The following is a 20,669-nucleotide window of genomic DNA, read 5'->3' as shown; positions in this document are numbered from 1 at the left end:
ACCCCTGGTGAGACAAAACCGTGACTCGTCAGTGAAGAGCACTTTTTGCCAGTCCTGTCTGGTCCAGCGACGGTGGGTTTGTGCCCATAGGCGACGTTGTTGCCGGTGATGTCTGGTGAGGACCTGCCTTACAACAGGCCTACAAGCCCCCAGTCCGGCCTCTCTCAGCCTATTGCAGACAGTCTTAGCACCCTTGGAGGGATTGTGCGTTCCTGGTGTAACTCAGGCAGTTGTTGTTGCCATCCTGTACCTGTCCCACAGGTGTGATGTTCGGATGTACCGATCCTATGCAGGTGTTGTTACACGTGCCACTGCGAGGACAATTAGCTGTCCGTCCTGTCTCCCTGTAGCGCTGTCTTAGGCGACTCACAGTACGGACATAGCAATTTATTGCCCTGGCCACATCTGCAGTCCTCATGCCTCCTTGCAGCATGCCTAAGCCACGTTCACGCAGATAAGCAGGGACCCTGGGCATCTTTCTTTTGGTGTTTTTCAGAGTCAGTAAAAAGGCCTCTTTAGTGTCCTAAATTGTTATAACTGTGACCTTAATTGCCTACCGTTTGTAAGCTGTTAGTGTCTTAACGACCGTTCCACAGGTGCATGGTCCTTAATTGTTTATGGTTCATTGAACAAGCATGGGAAATAGTGTTTAAACCCTTTACAATGAAGATCTGTGAAGTTATTTGGATTTTTATGAATTATCTTTGAAAGACAGGGTCCTGAAAAAGGGACATTTCCTTTTTTGCTGAGTTTATATTGCTTGCCTGTATGATCTAAGCTTTTACAGAACACGACCCTAAATTGACACTAGAATATGCAGGAGACCCAACTTGGAAAAATGATATCCTGTGTGTTCATATTCACTCAATTGTAGGTCCCACTGGCTGACCAGGCAGAATGACATGAACACACATTCTAATAGTGGAAGTGGTCCTTAGTTGACAGTGTGTTATATGTTAAAATGTGTTTGTATTATGAATTGTATTCATGTTTAAGGACTCTTGGAAGGTTAGTCCAAATAAGGACTAAAAGAGATCCTAATAAAATAAAATCTATTTGAAGAGAAAAAAAGTTCTTAATATGTTTAATAACATTAGATTTTCACAGCGGACCCCACACTATAGCCTTCATGGCACAGGAGGTATATTAGTGCATTTCCCTGTTACCACACAGTCAGTCAATCACTGATTCAAGCACCACTTCACCACCTCCAATGGGAAATACATGTTGAACCTAAATAGAACCACATGGATATGTAGCTTTATTATTCACTACGTTCCTTGAATACGAGTCACTGACATCCAGTCGTTATCCGTGTTGATTTGTCATGTTTAGTCATCAAGGCCTTTTTTGCCCCTCTCTCTCTAGCCATAGCTGTTATTCTTAATGGCTGCTTTTGCTGTGCCATATTTTTGATAACGTGTTTGACCAAACTCCAGATCGATCAATATACTTACCAAATATGTAAACTTAAAATGCAACAATTTCAAAATGTTTACTTAGTTACAGTTCATAGAAGGAAATCAGTCAATTGAAATAAATTTACCCCCAAACGATCCTACAGGTGAAGAAGCCGGATGTGGAGGTCCTGGGCTGACGTGGTTACACGTGGTCTGCGGTTGAAAGGCTGGTTGGACGTACTGCCAAATTCTCTAAAATGGAGGTGGCTTATGGTAGAGAAATTAACATTAAATTCTCTGGCAACAGCTCTGTTGGACATTCCTGCATTCAGCATACCAATTGCACGCTCCCTCAAAACTTGAGACATCTGTGGCATTGTGGTGTGTGACAAAACTGCACATTTTAGTGTGGACTTTTGTCCCCAGCACAAGGTGCACCTGTGTAATGATCATGCTATTTAATCAGCTTCTTGATATGCCACACCTGTCAGGTGGATGAATTATCTTAGCAAATGAGAAATGCTCAATACCAGGGATGTAAACAAAATTGTGCACACAATGAGAGAAATAAGCTTTCTGTGCATATGGAACATTTCTGGGATGTTTCATTTCAGCTCATGAAACATGTTGCGTTTATATTTTTGTTCAGTATATAAACAATACCCCCACAATTTTCCCTCATTCTAACATACCTGGCTGCTACACTAGATGCAACATTTTTGCCGATATGGCAGCTCCAACAGATTTTCAAGGCTCTTCGTCTCCCCCTGCAGCAGCTGGGTGGAATAACATCAAAGATATATCATTACTCATTCACCTTGGTGATCAAATCAGACCGCCATTACTGTAGATAGACCATTTAATGAATTTACATCAAATATACAGAGAAATTGACAACAAAAAGCATAATTATTCCTGATACTTGTGTACAATTATTGCAGAACAAACTTTAACATGATTTGTTAACAAAGGATTATCGTTTGCTGTAAGATGAAGTCATGGGCTTCATATCAGAACCAAGTTCCTTTTTCTGGAGTAAGCAGCCAGGCACAACCTGCCCAGGTTAAAATGTTAAATAACTGTTTCATTGTTTATGGTTTGTTTCTTTTCACAATTCATCCACAAAGGGTGTGTTGGCGAGGTGTCCGCTAGCTGCCATCGATTTCTTGCCGTCCACAAACTTTCTCGCAGCCTGGAAAAACAAAATAATACACTTATCACATTGTCCCTTATTCCCCTTCTGTGTCCCCAGCTGACCTGCTATAAATAAACGTAAATGTAGGAGGCACACAAAAATCAGTCTTCAAAAATGTTATTCATATATTTATTTTTTTCCCTTTCTTTTTTACTTGGAGAATGGCGTTCCGATCACCTTACCCAAACATTATTATTTTATAAGACAGATGGAGGTATAGTTTGGAAGATAGACATAAAGAGGGAAAGAAAGGATTTAGGGGCACATACAGACAGCAACCCCCATAGCCAAGGCGGCAATATATTCACCATAAATATTCACAGGCATACACTGAGTGTACAAAACATTAGGAACCCCTGTTCTTTCCATGACAGACTGACCAGGTGAAAGCAATGATCCCTTATTTCCCTTATTGATGTCACCTGTTAAATCCACTTCAATCAGTGTATATGAAGGAAAGGAGACAGGTTAAAGAAGGATTTTTAAGCCTTGAGACATGGATTGTGTATGCGTGCCATTCAGAGGGTGAATGGGCAAGACAAAATATTTAAGTGTCTTTGAGCAGGATATGGTAGTAGGTTCCAGGCACACCAATTTAAGTGTCAAGAACTGAAACGCTGCTGTGTTTTTCATACTCAACAGTTTCCTGTGTGTATCAAGAATGGTCCACCACCCAAAGGACATCCAGCCAACTGACACAACTCTGGGAAGCATTGGAGTCAACATGGGCCAGCATCCCTGTGGAATGCTTTCGACACCTAGTGGAGTCCATGCCCGATGAATTGAAGCTGTTCTGAGGGAAAAGGGGGGTGCAACTCAATATTAGGAAGGTGTTCCTAATGTTTTACACACTTAGTGTATATCGAATGTGAATAGATACAGTTGAAGTCGGAAGTTTACATACACCTTAGCAAAATACATTTAAACTCAGTTTTTCACAATTCCTGACATTTAATCCTAGTAAAAATTCCCTGTTTTAGGTCAGTTAGGATCACCACGTTATTTTAAGAATGTGAAATGTCAGAATAATAGTAGAGAGAATTATTTATTTCAGCTTTTATTTCTTTAATCACATTCCCAGTGGGTCAGAAGTTTAGATACACTCAATTAGTATTTGGTAGTATTGCCTTTTTATTGTTTAACTTGGGTCAAACGTTTCGAGTAGCCTTCCACAAGCTTCCCACAATAAGTTGGGTGAATTTTGGCCTATTCCTCCTGACATAGCTGATGTAACTGAGTCAGGTTTGTAGGCCGCCTCGCTTACACACGCTTTTTCAGTTCTGCCCACAAATGTTCTATAGGATTGAGGTCAGGGCTTTGTGATGGCCACTCCAATACCTTGACTTGGTTGTCCGTAAGCCATTTTGCCACAACTTTAGAAGTATGCTTGGGGTCATTGTCCATTCAGAAGACCCATTTGCAACCAAGCGTTTAACTTCCTGACTGATGACTTGAGATGTTGCTTCAATATATCCACATAATTTTCCATACTCATGATGCCATCTATTTTGCGATGTGCACCAGTCCCTCCTGCAGCAAAGCACCCCCACAAAATAATGCTGCCACCCCTGTGTTTCACGGTTGGGATGGTGTTCTTCGGCTTGCAAGCCTCCCCCTTTTTCCTCCAAGTTTTATCAGACCTCTGGTCTGTTTTATCAGACCAGAGGACTTTTCTCCAAAAAGTATGATCTTTGTCCCCATGTGCAGATGCAAACCATAGTCTGGCTTTTTTATGGCGGTTTTGGAGCAGTGGCTTCTTCCTTGCTGAGCGGCCTTTGAGGTTATGTCAATATAGGACTTGTTTTACTGTGGATATAGATATTTGTGTATCTGTTTCCTCCAGCATCTTGACAAGGTCCTTTGCTGTTGTTCTGGGATTGATTTGCACTTTTCGCACCAAAGTACATACATCTCTAGGAGACAGAACGTGTCTCCTTCCTGAGCGGTATGACGGCTGCGTGGTCCCATGGTGTTTATACTTGCGTACTATCGTTTGTACAGATGAACGTGGTACCTTCAGGCGTTTGGAAATTGCTCCCAAGGATGAACCAGACTTGTGGAGGTCTACAATTTATTTTCTGAGGTCTTGGCTGATGTCTTGATTTTCCCATGATGTCAAGCAAGGTAGGCCTTGAAATACATCCACAGGTACACCTCCAATTTACTCAAATGATGTCAATTAGCCTATCAGAAGCTTGGAAAGCCATGCCATGACTTTGTCATGCACAAAGTAGTTGTCCTAACCGACTTGCCAAAACTATAGTTTGTTAACAAGAAATTTGTGGAGTGGTTGAAAAACGAGTTTTAATGACTCCAACTTAAGTGTATGTAAACTTCCGACTTCAACTGTATATGTATATATATATATATACACATATACAGTTGAGCAGTATATATATATATATATATATATATATATACTGCTCAAAAAAATAAAGGGAACACTTAAACAACACATCCTAGATCTGAATGAAATAAATAATCTTATTAAATACTTTTTTCTTTACATAGTTGAATGTGCTGACAACAAAATCACACAAAAATAATAAATGGAAATCCAATTTATCAACCCATGGAGGTCTGGATTTGGAGTCACACTCAAAATTAAAGTGGAAAACCACACTACAGGCTGATCCAACTTTGATGTAATGTCCTTAAAACAAGTCAAAATGATGCTCAGTAGTGTGTGTGGCCTCCACGTGCCTGTATGACCTCCCTACAACGCCTGGGCATGCTCCTGATGAGGTGGCGGATGGTCTCCTGAGGGATCTCCTCCCAGACCTGGACTAAAGCATCCGCCAACTCCTGGACAGTCTGTGGTGCAACGTGGCGTTGGTGGATGGAGCGAGACATGATGTCCCAGATGTGCTCAATTGGATTCAGGTCTGGGGAACGGGCGGGCCAGTCCATAGTATCAATGCCTTCCTCTTGCAGGAACTGCTGACACTCCAGCCACATGAGGTCTAGCATTGTCTTGCATTAGGAGGAACCCAGGGCCAACCGCACCAGCATATGGTCTCACAAGGGGTCTGAGGATCTCATCTCGGTACCTAATGGCAGTCAGGCTACCTCTGGCGAGCACATGGAGGGCTGTGCGGCCCCCCAAAGAAATGCCACCCCACACCATGACTGACCCACCGCCAAACCAGTCATGCTGGAGGATGTTGCAGGCAGCAGAACGTTCTCCACGGCGTCTCCAGACTCTGTCACGTGCTCAGTGTGAACCTGCTTTCATCTGTGAAGAGCACAGGGCGCCAGTGGCGAATTTGCCAATATTGGTGTTCTCTGGCAAATGCTAAACGTCCTGCACGGTGTTGGGCTGTAAGCACAACCCCCACCTGTGGACGTCGGGCCCTCATACCACCCTCATGGAGTCTGTTTCTGACCGTTTGAGCAGACACATGCACATTTGTGGCCTGCTGGAGGTCATTTTACAGGGCTCTGGCAGTGCTTCTCCTGCTCCTCCTTGCACAAAGGCGGAGGTAGCGGTCCTGCTGCTGGGTTGTTGCCCTCCTACGGCCTCCTCCAAGTCTCCTGATGTACTGGCCGGTCTGCTGGTAGCGCCTCCATGCTCTGGACACTACGCTGACAGACACAGCAAACCTTCTTGCCACAGCTCGCATTGATGTGCCATCCTGGATGAGCTGCACTACCTGAGCCACTTGTGTGGGTTGTAGACTCCGTCTCATGCTACCACTAGAGTGAAAGCACCGCCAGTATTCAAAAGTGACCAAAACATCAGCCAGGAAGCATAGGAACTGAGAAGTGGTTTGTGGTCCCCACCTGCAGAACCACTCCTTTATTGGGGGTGTCTTGCTAATTGCCTATAATTTCCACCTGTTGTCTATTCCATTTGCACAACAGCATGTGACATTTATTGTCAATCAGTGTTGCTTCCTAATTGGACAGTTTGATTTCACAGAAGTGTGATTGACTTGGAGTTACATTGTGTTGTTTATGTGTTGTTTAAGTGTTCCCTTTATTTTTTTGAGCAGTAATATATATATATATATATATATATATATATATATATATATGTTTGTTATGTCTTAGCCATGAAGGTCAGTAATGCAGTAGTAACATAAGAATATGATAGAACCTGATATATGTTGATAAGTGACTGTCCCTAACAGTGACTGTCCCTCTCTGTACATGTGATAAAAGCTGCCATCACCCAGGTGACAGGGGTTGCGAAGGGAGGCGTGTCCGAGGATGATGTCGCCAGAGCAAGGTGAGTTCACTAAACAACATGGCTCATTAAGTGGACATGAAACTTGGGGCTGTCTCTCTGTGGTTTTATTTAACCTTTAACCAAGCCAGTCAGTTAATAACAAATTATTATTTACGTTGGTGGCCTATAATACCTTCTTGCCCTAGGAGTAGTGAATGTTGAAGTGTACTCACGTTGACGACGTCTGCGTGGCTGACAGAGTCGATGCTCTGGGTAACTGTCTCTGGTGAGTGGTAGGCTCCGCTGGACAGAGCCTGGGCCCCCATCTCCTCCAGCAGGCCCTCGGAACTCTCCATGGACATCAGGTACTCCGCTTTCAACTGCTTCCTACCAGGTAAGAGGGGGGACAGGGTCAGAGGTCAAATCAGGGCAAAAAGGTATTATAGGCCATCAATGTAAATAATAATTTGTTATTAACTGACTGGCTTGGTTAAAGGTTAAATAAAACCACAGAGAGACAGCCCCAAGTTTCATGTCCACTTAATGAGCCATGTTGTTTAGTGAACTCACCTTGCTCTGGCGACATCATCCTCAGACACGCCTCCCTTCGCAACCTCTGTCACCTGGGCGATGGCAGCTTTTATCACCTGTACAGAGAGGGACAGTCACTGTTAGGGACAGTCACTTATCAACATATATCAGGTTCTATCATATTCTTATGTTACTACTGCATTATAGTGTGCTCACCTCTCCTGCGGAGTCGGCTTGGGCGATGGAGTAGACTCCAAAGAGTCCAGAGTCAGCGTATGTGGCATTGAACGCTGTGGCCTGCATAGGAGACAGAGAAATAAGCATTAGATTAACTTCTGTACACAAGATAGTCCAAGATCATTGTGCTTTCTAACCTCCACACCTTTTATTTTTCTCTGTGCGTAATTTAGACAATCATACAATGAAGACTCCAGTTATGTAGAATTTCAGCTATGTAGAATATCGATTTCTATTGTAGTGACCACAACCAACAACACAGGAATAACTGTAGCAACAAACAGGGAAGTTACTCACATCGAAGGGCTGTGTGGTTGCCTTGGCGATGCCCTGGCTCAGTTTGCTGGTGACGTTGGAGCCTCTCTTTACGTGTGGCCCGGCTCCCAGAACCCTTTGCAGTACACTAAAGGCATTGGCCTCTGCTGATCCAGTCACACCGCCCTCGCTGGCGATCAGCGAGTGGACCAGACCGGCCCCGTTCTGCACCCGCAGCTCACCTGCAGGGACACACAGTCACACACAGTTAACCACCATCAGGGTACGAACACACAACCCATCTTGGCTCACACACTGGGGTTGACTGAATCAGTGGCCCAGACTAGAGCTCAGCAGTTAGGCGTGCATTGCTTCTAAGGCTCTCTATGGGTCTTACCTCCGCGGTATACAGCCTTGGCCCCAGCAACTCCAGCCCCACTGCGGACACTGAGAAACTGCTCTCCTACCTGCCTCAGCACAGAGTGATTCACACCTGGGGAGAGACGGCACAGACAGGGGTCATGTCACTGGAAGACACACCAGAGAGCCAGCAGGAGACACACACACACACACACACACACACACACACACACACACACACACACACACACACACACACACACACACACACACACAGGTGGAGTGTCATCACATAGACATCACATGCCCTCAGTTCAGTGTTTCACACAGGGGTACATTCTAGGGCCGGGAATTGCCAGGGACCTCACAATATTACCACCATACTTAGGTGCCGAAGCGATATGTAGTGTTGTTCTATATGTATTGCGATTCGATACTGTGATTTTATTGCGATTCAATATATATTTTGCTCACCATATATCTGCTGCCGACGGACAAGAGAGAGCCATGACTTTTGATCAGTAAGGGAAATATACTACATGGCTAAAAGTATGTGGACACCTCTTCAACTTAGTGGATTTGGCTACTTCAGCCACACCCGTTGCTGACAGGTGTAAAAATCGAGCCCACGTCATGCAATCTCCATAGACAAACATTGGCAGTAGAATGGCCTGTACTGAAGAGCTCAGTGACTTTCAACGTGGCACCGTCATAGGATGCCACCTTTCCAACAAGTCAGTTTGTCAAATTTCTGCCCTGCTAGAGCTACCCCAGTCAACTGTAAGTGCTGCTAATGTGAAGTGGAAACGTCTCGGAGCAACAACAGCTCAGCCGCGAAGTGGTAGGCCACACAAGTTCACGGAACGGGACTACCGAGTGCTGAAGCGCGAAAAATTGTTTGTCCTCGGGTTGCAACACTCACTACCGAGTTCCAAACTGCCTCTGGAAGCAACAATAACACAATAACTGCTCACCAGGAGCTTCATGAAATGGGTTTCCATGGCCGAGCAGCCTTACACAAGCTTAAGTTCATGCGTTGGCTGGAGTGGTGTAAAGCTCGCCGCCATTGGACTCTGGAGCAATGGAAATGTGTTCTCTGGAGTGATGAATTGCGCTTCACCATCTGGTAGTCCAACGGACGAATCTGGGTTTGGTGGATGCCAGGAGAACACTACCTGCCCCAATGCATAGTACCAACTGTAAAGTTTGATGGAGGAGGAATAATGGTCTGGGGCTGTTTTTCATAGTTCGGGCCCCTTAGTTCCAGTGAAGGGAAATCTTAACGCTACAGCATACAATGACATTCCAAACGATTCTGTGCTTCCAACTTTGTGGTAACAGTTTGGGGAAGGCCCTTTCCTGTTTCAGCATGACAATGCTCCCATGCACAAAGCGAGGTCCATACAGAAATAGTTTGTTCGAGATCGGTGTGGAAGAACTTGAATGGCCTGCACAGAGCCCTGACCTCAACCCCATCGAACACATTTGGGATGACTTGTAACGCCAACTGCGAGCCAGGCTTAATCGCCCAACATCAGTGCCCGACCTCACTAATACTCTTGTGGCTTAATGGAAGCAAGTCCCCGCAGCAATGTTCCAACATCTAGTGGAAAGCCTTCCCAGAAGAGTGGAGGCTGTTATAGCAGCAAAGGGGGGGACCATCTCCATATTATTAACCATGATTCTGGAATGAGATGTTCGACAGGTAGGTGTCCACATACTTAAGACCATGTAGTGTAAGTGCTGAAAATAAATTGTCTCCCTATTTAAAAAGAAGATTGAGAACAAGTTTTGGGGCAGGTACAGCCAACTAGTGCAAAAACAATATTGCGATATTATCAAAAGAATACGATATCGGCAAAAATAATATCTCAATATGTAACTAGCGATTTATTTCCTATCACTTGTACATAGCAGAGAGCAGTCATGTCACACACACACACAGTGCGTCATACTAGAGCAGAACAGCTGACCTCTACTCCACATATCTTTAGACAGCTTTTAACTCTAGCGTTTGGACAGAGGCCAAAGGAAATGTGATGTGTACACAGTACGCACGCACACACAGAGGGAGAGAGTGTTTACGTCGGCCTAATTCAAAGGATATGACCCTCATAGTGACCCAATCAATAGGGTTGTTCCGATTCCCTACCCTTCTTCCTGAAGTGTGCACTTGCTCAATGTCCCCTCACGGATTTAAAAGTAATACATTGGCTAGAGTGAGTTTCCACCATAATCCTTTTCAATCCATGAGGGGCTGTACACTTCAGGGAAAAGGTAGGGCAAGGAATCAGAACAGCCCCGGAGACATGCTGAAGGAGCTGCAACATGTAGAAAGGAGAACCCAGGGTGCCATTGGATCAAAAAGACTAACCGCCAGACACACTCACCTAGTCCTACAAGAGCCATTCTGGCACTGGTGAAATTGTTCTGGACAAAGGACTGCAGCTAAGGGGGATAAGGAAGTAGGAGAGAGTTTGAGAGAGCTAAGCTGTGACAAACACAAGGTAGCACTATAGTGAACAACACAGCTATTAACACAGTCTTACCTGTTCACCACTGACTTTGCCAACCATGTAGTCAGGACAGTACAGGGAGTTGGATAGAGCGTTTTTGTAAGCAGCTTCATGCAACTTCTCAATAACACCTTCAGAGAAATAAACCCCATAACAAAAGACTTCAGTCAGTGTGTTGGCAAGGAGAACTAATAACAGGATGCTAGACAAATGACTATAGACAAAAAATTCATCTGCAGCATACAAATATATACTAAACCAAAATGCTACTGGTAATTCAATAAAACATATTAATTCAACAAGGAGCAATCGTGCTGGACAAGTAAAGTGTACAGAGGGGAAGTGTTGCTGACCTATCTGTGAACACTGGTGGGCCAGGGCCCGGTCTACCTTGACCCTGGAGGTCAGGTCGTCCACTTCCCATGGCCGGAACTCTGGGGTCGTGGTCACGTTGATCAGGTACTCCATCACTGTGTCTCTGAGGAGAAGGATGGACATTGGATGGGCAGACACAAACACACGGACTCACACGGACAATGCAACAGTCATAACTCTCAACATACAGTGGCAAGAAAAAGTATGTGAACCCTTTGGAAATACCTGGATTTCTGCCTAAATTGGTCATCAAATTTGATCTGATCTTCATCTAAGTCACAACAATAGACAAACACAGTCTGCTTAAACTAATAACACACAAACAATTAGAAGTTTTCATGTCTTTACTGAACACACCGTGTAAACATTCACAGTGCAGGGTGGAAAAAGTTTGTGAACCCTTGGATTTAATGACTGGTTGACCCTCCTTTGGCAGCAATAACCTCAACCAAACATTTTCTGTACAGTCGCGGCCAAAGGTTTTGTGAATGACACAAATATTAATTTTCACAGAGTCTGTTGCCTCAGTTTGTATGATGGCAATTTGCACATACTCCAGAATGTTATGAAGAGTGATCAGATGAATTGCAAAGTCCCTCTTTGCCATGCAAATTAACTGAATCCCAAAAAACATTTCCACTGCATTTCAGCCCTGCCACAAAAGGACCAGCCAACATCATGTCAGTGATTCTCTCGTTAACACAGGTGTGAGTGTTGACGAGGACAAGGCTGGAGATCACTCTGTCATGCTGATTAAGTTCGAATAACAGACTGGAAGCTTCAAAAGGAGGGTGGTGCTTGGAATCATTGTTCTTCCTCTGTCAACCATGGTTACCTGCAAGGAAACACGTGCCATCATCATTGCTTTGCACAAAAAGGGCTTCACAGGCAAAGATATTGCTGCCAGTAAGATTGCACCTAAATCAACCATTTATCGGATCATCAAGAACTTCAAGGAGAGCAGTTCAAATGTCGTGAAGAAGGCTTCAGGGCGCCCAAGAAAGTCCAGCAAGTGCCAGGACCGTCTCCTAAAGTTGATTCAGCTGCGGGATCGAGGCACCACCAGTACAGAGCTTGCTCAGGAATGGCAGCAGGCAGGTGTGAGTGCATCTGCACGCACAGTGAGGCGAAGACTTTTGGAAGATGGCCTGGTGTCAAGAAGGGCAGCAAAGAAGCCACTTCTCTCCAGGAAAAACATCAGGGACAGACTGATATTCTGCAAAAGGTACAGGGATTGGACTGCTGAGGACTGGGGTAAAGTCATTTTCTCTGATGAATCCCCTTTCCGATTGTTTGGGGCATCCGGAAAAAAGCTTGTCCGGAGAAGACAAGGTGAGCGCTACCATCAGTCCTGTGTCATGCCAACAGTAAATGATCTTAAGACCATTCATGTGTGGGGTTGCTTCTCAGCCAAGGGAGTGGGCTCACTCACAATTTTGCCTAAGAACACAGCCATGAATAAAGAATGGTACCAACACATCCTCCGAGAGCAACTTCTCCCAACCATCCAGGAACAGTTTGGTGACAAACAATGCCTTTTCCAGCATGATGGGGCACCTTGATAACTAAGTGGCTCGGGGAACAAAACATCAATATTTTGGGTCCATGGACAGGAAACTCCCCAGACCTTAATCCCATTGAGAACTTGTGGTCAATCCTCAAGAGGCGGGTGGACAAACAAAACCCCACAAATTCTGACAAACTCCAAGCATTGATTATGCAAGAATGGGCTGCCATCAGTCAGGATGTGCCCAAGAAGTTAATTGACAGCATGCCAGGGCGGATTGCAGAGGTCTTGAAAAAGAAGGGTCAACACTGCAAATATTGACTCTTTGCATCAACTTCATGTAAGTGTCAATAAAAGCCTTTGAGACTTATGAAATGCTTGTAATTATACTTCAGTATTCCATAGTAACATCTGCCAAAAATATCTAAAGACACTGAAGCAGCAAACTTGGTGGAAATTAATATTTGTGTCATCCTCAAAACTTTTGGCCACGACTGTAGTTGCGGATCAGATCTGCACAACGGTCAGGAGGAATTTTGGACCATTCCTCTTTGCAAAACTGTTTCAGTTCAGCAATATTCTTGCTATGTCTGGTGTGAACTGCTCTCTTGAGGTCATGCCACAGCATCTCAATCGGGTTGAGGTCAGGACTCTGACTGGGCCATTCCAGAAGGCATATTTTCTTCTGTTGAAGCCATTTTGTTGTTGATTTACTTCTGTGTTTTGGGTTGTTGTCCTGTTGCATCACCCAACTTCTGTTGAGCTTCAATTGACGGACAGATAGCCTAATATTCTCCTGCAAAATGTCTTGATAAACTTGGGAATTTATTTTTCCGTCGATTATAGCAAGCTGTCCAGGCTCTGAGGCACCAAAGCAGCCCCAAACCATGATGCTCCCTCCACCATACTTTACAGTTGGGATGAGGTTTTGATGTTGGTGTGCTGTGCCTTTTTTTCTCCACACAGTGTTGTGTGTTCCTTCCAAACAACTCAACTGTAGTTTCATCTGTGCACAGACTATTTTGCCAGTAGCGCTGTGGAACATCCAGGTGCACTTTTGCAAACTTCAGACGTGCAGCAGTGTTTTTTTTGGACAGCAGTGGCTTCTTCCGTGGTGTCCTCCCATGAACACCATTCTTGTTTAGTGTTTTACGTATCTTAGACTCATCAGAGATGTTAGGATGATCCAGAGATTTCTGCAAGTCTTTAGCTGACACTCTAGGATTCTTCTTAACCTCATTGAGCATTCTGCACTGTGCTCTTGCAGTCATCTTTGCAGGACGGCCACTCCTAGGGAGAGCAGCAACAGTGCTGAACTTTCTCCATTTATAGACAATTTGTCTTACCGTGGACTGATGAACATCAAGGCTTTTAGAGATACTTTTGTAACCCTTTCCAGCTTTATGCAAGCCAACCATTTTTTATCTTAGGTCTTCTGAGATCTCTTTTGTTTGAGGCATGGGTCACATCAGGCAATGCTTCTTGTGAATAGGAAACTCACATTTTGTGAGTGTTTTTTATAGGGCAAGCCAGCTCTAACCAACATCTCCAATCTCGTCTCATTGATTGGACTCCAGGTTAGCTGACTCCTGACTCCAATTAGCTTTTGGAGAAGTCATTAACCTAGGGGTTCACAAACTTTTTCCAACCTACACTGTGAATGTTTAAATTATGTATTCAGTATAGACAAGAAAAATACAATAATTTGTGTGTTATTCGTTTAAGCACACTATGTTTGTCTATTGTTGTGACTTAGATGAAGATCAGATCAAATTTGATGATCAATTTATGCAGAAACCCAGGTAATTCCAAAGGGTTCACATACTGTTTCTTGCGCACTGTAGATGATGAATCAAGATGATCTCGAAGTGGCCCTGTGGAAAGCCTCTATGATAAATAGGTAAGAAATACAGGGGCTAATTACACTATGAATCAACCCTGTCCTCGCATACAACGTGCCCGTAATTGAAGTTTCCCCATCCATCAATTCAACACCAAACTAAACCCACACACTATGAGGGAGTCTGGCTGCGGTAGTAAGGGTACTTACAAGTGGTCTCTCAAACACTCCACAGAGTAAACCATGGTCTCCCTCGATGACGTTACCCTGCAGACACACAGAAAACAGACATCTTAGCTACATCCTCCAGACTAGACTAGCTATGATGCACATTGCTTTGCAATGAGGTGAAAATTGGAACATTCTTGTGCTGTGTGTGCAGGTTGGCATTTACTGGGATGATTCATGTACTGGAGGCAGCTCTACAGGGTGGTCACTAGCTGGCACAGCCACAAAGTCATAAAATCTGATTTTAAACCTAACCATACTGCTAACCTTAAATTGAGACGAAAAAAACCACATTTTTGTTTTCATAACTTTTACGATATAGCCAATTTTGACTTTGCAGCTGGCCCATCTAGCGGAACACTGAGCTTTGCCCCCAGGACAAGATTCATCCCAATAAATGTCAACCTGCATGTGACTCTGTGCTTCTCTCATCTTGTTCATTCTACTCCATCCTAAAACGTGAGCCCCCCGTTGACTCGAGGGCAACTGTATGTGTGTGCATCTATAATGTAGTGAAGCTATAGCTTGTGTGAGGTATGGGTGTTGAAGTTGGTGTTAATGTTGCACTGCCTCCTACATTTACGTTTATTTACAGCAAGTCAGGCGGGGAAACAGAAGGAATAAGGGACAAGGAGGTAAGGGGTACACAACAAGTGTATAATATAATAATAATAATAATATTCCATTTAGCAGAAGCTTTTATCCAAAGTGACTTACAGTCATGCGTGCATACATTTTACTTATGGTTGGCCCCGAGAATCGAACCCACAACCCTGGCAGTACAAGCGCCATGCTCTGCCAACTGAGCCATACAGGGTAACAGAGGGTATATTGTAGCATACACTGTGTATGTGGAGATAGGGTGATAGGGAACAGTATAATGTATACTCTGCATGAGGACGGAAATGGGGTTAGGGGACAGGGAGGGAGGGGACATAGTGCTGTACTCTCCATACTCACTGACCTCAGACTACCCCCCACTGCCTCCACACCACGACAGATCCTGAACGCAGACGCTCCCTTAGTAGTCTGAAAACAACAACAGTGACAGTGTTCATTCATTAACTTAAGGACTTAAAAAAACAGTGTAGTTGTGATGGAAATTGCCCTTATTGTTGAAGTCATTCACAAGTCAAAGAGATCAATCCATTCATAAAACCACTGGGACTTACCAGGTTGGCTGCCAACCGCAGGACATGACTGACTCCCTGGTTCTCCACAGTCTCATAACGAGTGCCTGCTTTCACAAACACACCCACACTGGACACGGGAGAGTAGTTCTCCAACGACGCGATCACTAGACCGTTGGGCAGCTTGGACATCTAGTAGAGAACACAGGGAGGGAGAGTCATGATGTCACAGCTGGAACACACGTGAGACTGGCAGCATTGTTGTTTTGGAAACTGCAGAGTGAATAAGAGAGTAAACATTCCATTCTGTTCAACCGAGGTAAAGTTCTTGTGATCAACTACACAACCAAAAGTTCATTTTGCAATATGGAGGGAAAAATATGGCTGCACAGTAAGTAAAAGTGTGTGCATGGTAGTGCCTAAAACAAGTCTACACATGAACATAGTCACAATGCTTAGCCATAGAGTAGAGCACATCCTCATCCCTGACACGCCACGGAAGGACCCACCAAGAAAAACTCCACACCCCAGTTTGGGCTACAACTAGGGCCCAGAGTTTTTCCTGTGATCCCATGTGAAAACGTCTTGGCCTCTATGACATACCTGTACACTCTGGGGGGGCAGGGCCGCCCCAGCCTTCAGGCCAGCCAAGGGCTCAGTGAGGACATCACTCCTCCTGGTGGCATAGCATCGTATCTGGGGAGGGAAATTATAAAAACCATGTCAACAAACACTCACCAGCACTTCCTCAGCTAGGGAATTACAATATGATACACTATTCAATTCATGTGGAGGGATCTAGATTTCCTTCTGTCCTCAAATGACCCCAGTCAAATGACGTCTTATGGCTGAAAATAATACTACAGGTGGATTAAACCAAACCATCATAACAGGTTTTGTTTAGGAGGATGTTTTGTGATACGAGCAGCTTCCTCTAGACCTAAAGACGGGAGATGAATTCTGAGCCTGGTCTAGACTAGAGCAGTGGGTATTCTTGATGATATTTAGTCCACTCTGAGGGTAGACTCACTGGGTGCCAGGCCAACCTGAAATATGTAGTATGTTAAGCCTTCTTCTTATTTGTCCTTCCAAGAAGACACATCATACATTGGCTGTAGCACCTTGGCTAAGATGAGGGTGAGGTGTAGGGAAACTCAATCGGTAGTAAAGCTAAATCCTAAAGACCTGATATGATCCAACCCCCAGTCAAACATCTTATGTCAGAACAGATTATGGTGTATGCTTGACAAGACAACCCAACAACAATATGAAAGAGAGAAATAGGAGCTACTCATTTTTTTGCAGTATGCAGTCTTACAGATAATTTTCCACATTAAAGCATTTTCATGTTATTTCCACAGAAATGACCAAAACAGGTGTCTCCAAGTGTAGCAAGCTACTTTTTTTTCTAGCTTTCAAATAGGCCCATTTTTCTTCTCTTCTCTGGGTTCTTATTGAACTACTTACTCTTGTACACTATGTTTTCTGTTTATTTTTCCTGGTTTTAGATTTGTTAAAGTTTTTCACTTTCAAAAGTATAATTGTTCATAGAAAAACAACAAAATTGGATGTTCTGAGTCCATGTCAATGGTTAAATCACATCAGAAAAATACATTTTTTTAGGTATGTTAGAAAACTTAGGTATGTAAAAATACATGTATTTTTTGTGTAATTCCCCTTAAGTTGCGCATCTGGCCATTTAATTGCGTATCTAGTGAGTGAGGAATGTGCTAAGACCGTGATATGGCTGAAGCAGAAGTGTCGTTTAAAGCTGAAAGTGCGTTGAATACAGTTAGCGAGAAAGATTAGTGGACAACAGTGAAGAATGGAACAAGAATGGAACAAAATGGGCTGAAGTTGTTGTGGAAAATGAGTCTGATGTATCGTTCCTTGTTGGAGTACTTTTTTGGATAAAGATGTTTATTTGGGAAACCCTTTTGAAGTCATGAGGATGGTGAAGGCGGCGTTGGTAAAAGTGGATGCAGTCAAAGTAACCAGAAGTGGTATGGTGTTGATATTGTGTGTATCTAAAGAGCAAAAGGAGCGTGCATTGTGGCTCACGAAAATATCGACGCATGAAGTGAACAGCTTTGATTTTCGGAGCAGGGCACCGGTAAAATGTTATTTCTGGCGTCCTATTGGACATTGATAATCGTTATCTTAGGCCAAAAATTCCAGGAGTAGTTAATGCACGTCGCTTGACACACATGGATAATGGGAAAAAGGAGCAGTTTATCTGTATTATTGATTAATTAGTATATACCACCCTAAGATACGCCGTAAAAGCGTTCGTCCAAAACCCGATGCAATGCAAGAAGTGTAAAAAGGTTGGCCATGTGTCAAGTCTTTGCAGACGGAAGGAATGTTATTGAAGAGTCTTAATGTAAAATGTTGAAACTGTGGTGGGGATTGTATTTCCGAATTCCCTGAGAGCCCTGTTAGGGTGAAAGAGGTTGAGGTGTCAAAGATCAGGGATGTAGGAGGTGAAGAGCTTTGAAGGGGCAAGAGGCCACAGTTCTGAAGAAGATGTGGCGGGGGATATGCCACAACCAGTTGCAAATGTTGAATACACTTATTGTGAAAAAGGTGTATTTTGTAGCATTTATAGCCACAGTTATTAATTGTACTGCACAAGTGTCCAAGAAGCTGGACATCATATCTGCAGCCGATAAGTTTTTGGGCCTCCAAGACTTAATGGCAGAAGCACTGCAAGGACTACTATCACCAGGATATGTTCCTGCATCACAGGATCCTTCTGAGCCTGTGTAGGGACCTGCTTAAAACAGAAAAGCTTTAGTTTCATTTAGTTGAATTAACATTTCGTTACAGGTAGTTTGTATGGAATTTTTGTAATGTATTTTTTACCCCATTTTTTCCCCGTCCTTTTTTGAGCCTTATTATCATCAACTTGTACAGTAGGTGGCGGAATGCGAACGCCATTATACCAAAGAAGAAGAACCAACTTTGCAGTTAACATTTAATTGAGAAGGTTTTGGGGAAACTATCTGTCAACCCACAAAATGGTTATCATATCAACTGGCTACACATAGTGTGAAGGAGAAACGCGCGCACCACACAGACAAACGCAATATTGCTGGAAATGAATAGGCAGATAGTGTTAGGTTTGGCTTTTTAAGACAATAGTGGCTAACCAGGAGTTGGATAATGTCAATGTTGCGTTGATTAGATAGTAACTGGGAGCTTGCTGTGTCTGATACTTGATACTTGTCAAATTGTATGTACTTTCAGAATTGTTTGGCGAGCATCTCATAGGTGGGCTGCGAGCTAATCGACCTGTTGGAGACCTCGGACCTAAACCAATCTAGAACCTGATATCTGAAAAGCTAATAAACTCAGAAAAAAAAAGAAACGTCCCTTTTTCAGGACCCTGTCTTTCAAAAATAATTAGTAAAAATCCAAATAACTTCGAACTTCCGAACATCACACCTGCGGGACAGGTACAGGATGTCAACAACAACTGCCCGAGTTACACCAGGAACGCACAATCCCTCCATCAGTGCTCAAACTGTCCGCAATAGGCTGAGAGAGGCTGGACTGAGGGCTGTAGGCCTGTTGTAAGGCAGGTCCTCACCAGACATCACTGGCGACATCACTTATAGGCACAAACCCACTGTCGCTGGACCAGACAGGACTGTGAAGGTTGTGGTTTTATCTCGCCAGGGGTGATGGTCGGATTTGCGTCTATCGTCGAAGGAATGAGCGTTACACCGAGGCTTGTACTCCGGAGCGGCATCGACTTGGAGGTGGAGGGTCTGTCATGGTCTGGGGCAGTGTGTCACAGCATCATCGGACTGAGCTTATTGTTATTGCTGGCAATCTCAATGCTGTGCGTTACAGGGAAGACATCCTCCTCCCTCATGTGGTACCCTTCCTGCAGGCTTATCCTGACATGACCCTCCAGCATGACAATGCCACCAGCCATACTGCTCGTTCTGTGCGTGATTTCCTGCAAGACAGGAATGTCAGTGTTCTGCCATGGCCAGCCAAGAGCCCGGATCTCAATCCCATTGAGCACGTCTGGGACCTGTTGGATCGGAAGGTTGAGGGCTAGGGCAAAACGGTGGCTTATTGTCAGACTGTCGTAGCTAAAGCTGCCAGTTACTAAATCCCATCACTACCAATTAACATTGCAATGAGATTACTTGATAGGTGAATTGAGACATTGACTGTTCCATGACATGTCACCTGGCTTGGATTGTCAGTGCGGGATTGATCTGAAAAACCAGCAGACCCGCAATGACCTTCAATGGGTTGAGCTGGAGTGGAACTATGGGCTACGTGACAGCTAGCGTGACAGCCTGCCAGCGATTCGCCAGTAGTGAACATGCCATTGTAAAATGTTGTACATAGCCTCATTTGTAAGTGAGAATGGCTATTATAGGTTCATGAAACCGATTGGATACATTATCTCGGTCAAGATTATAGAAGTAAGCGCGCCTAGCTAACTTTAGCTAGGGTAACCGACAGGCTAATTAACCATCCGTTTCCACTAGCCAACCTTGGCTACTTTGCCGGTGAGTCCACGGGGTGGGTTCCAATTGACTCCCCAACGGAAAGAATGCACGAAACCTCATGATAAATCGTTGTAAAATACACGTTTAATAGGATAGAGTAACGAGACTCACGGATAATTTATTTAGAGTTCGGATCCCTTTCATGACTCCCGTTTCTCTCCTTCAGCCGCAGTAAAATACAGATATGGACGCCCTGACGTCCTACCCACAATGCACCGCTCTTCACAATCCAAAAATGGTAAAAAGATTCGTCAAAGATATTTCACTTTAAAGGGCCAATCGGTAGTTGAAACAATACTGTTTTGGTAAAAATCTGAGGGATGAGCCTGTAGAAATGTTACCACTTAAATTCATAGACAGAGCTATGGATGCAAGCAGGGGCGAAAATC

The 20,669-nt window shown here is 44.0% G+C and overlaps 1 protein-coding gene across 1 annotated transcript; it reads right to left on the bottom strand.

The window, feature by feature from the left end:
• Positions 1-2,245: 2,245 nt before the first annotated feature.
• LOC106606732 (cytochrome b-c1 complex subunit 2, mitochondrial) lies at positions 2,246-20,511 on the bottom strand. Its single transcript, XM_045720016.1, has 14 exons — positions 20,392-20,511; positions 16,349-16,441; positions 15,788-15,937; positions 15,580-15,644; positions 14,598-14,654; positions 11,019-11,143; positions 10,699-10,796; positions 10,540-10,597; positions 8,187-8,282; positions 7,832-8,031; positions 7,514-7,594; positions 7,337-7,413; positions 7,000-7,153; positions 2,246-2,592 (listed from the first exon to the last, which is right to left on the bottom strand). The coding sequence occupies exons 1-14, from the start codon at positions 20,422-20,424 to the stop codon at positions 2,509-2,511; spliced, it is 1,371 nt and encodes a 456-aa protein (XP_045575972.1). The 5' UTR covers positions 20,425-20,511; the 3' UTR covers positions 2,246-2,508.
• Positions 20,512-20,669: the final 158 nt, after the last annotated feature.

This window comes from Salmo salar, chromosome ssa06 (genome assembly GCF_905237065.1).
Source record: "Salmo salar chromosome ssa06, Ssal_v3.1, whole genome shotgun sequence".
Lineage (NCBI taxonomy): Eukaryota > Metazoa > Chordata > Actinopteri > Salmoniformes > Salmonidae > Salmo > Salmo salar.
This window is presented reverse-complemented; position numbering and strand designations above follow the sequence as displayed.

Bases quoted from the DNA above. Each gene is read 5' to 3' on its own strand.
- LOC106606732 (XM_045720016.1), bottom strand. From the start codon at position 20,424: ATGAAAGGGATCCGAACTCTAAATAAATTATCC. The intron at 16,442-20,391 runs GTGAGTCTCGTT...TTCCCTCCCCAG, and splicing joins GAACTCTAAATAAATTATCC to ATACGATGCTATGCCACCAG. The intron at 7,414-7,513 runs GTGAGCACACTA...CTCTCTGTACAG, and splicing joins AAGCCGACTCCGCAGGAGAG to GTGATAAAAGCTGCCATCGC.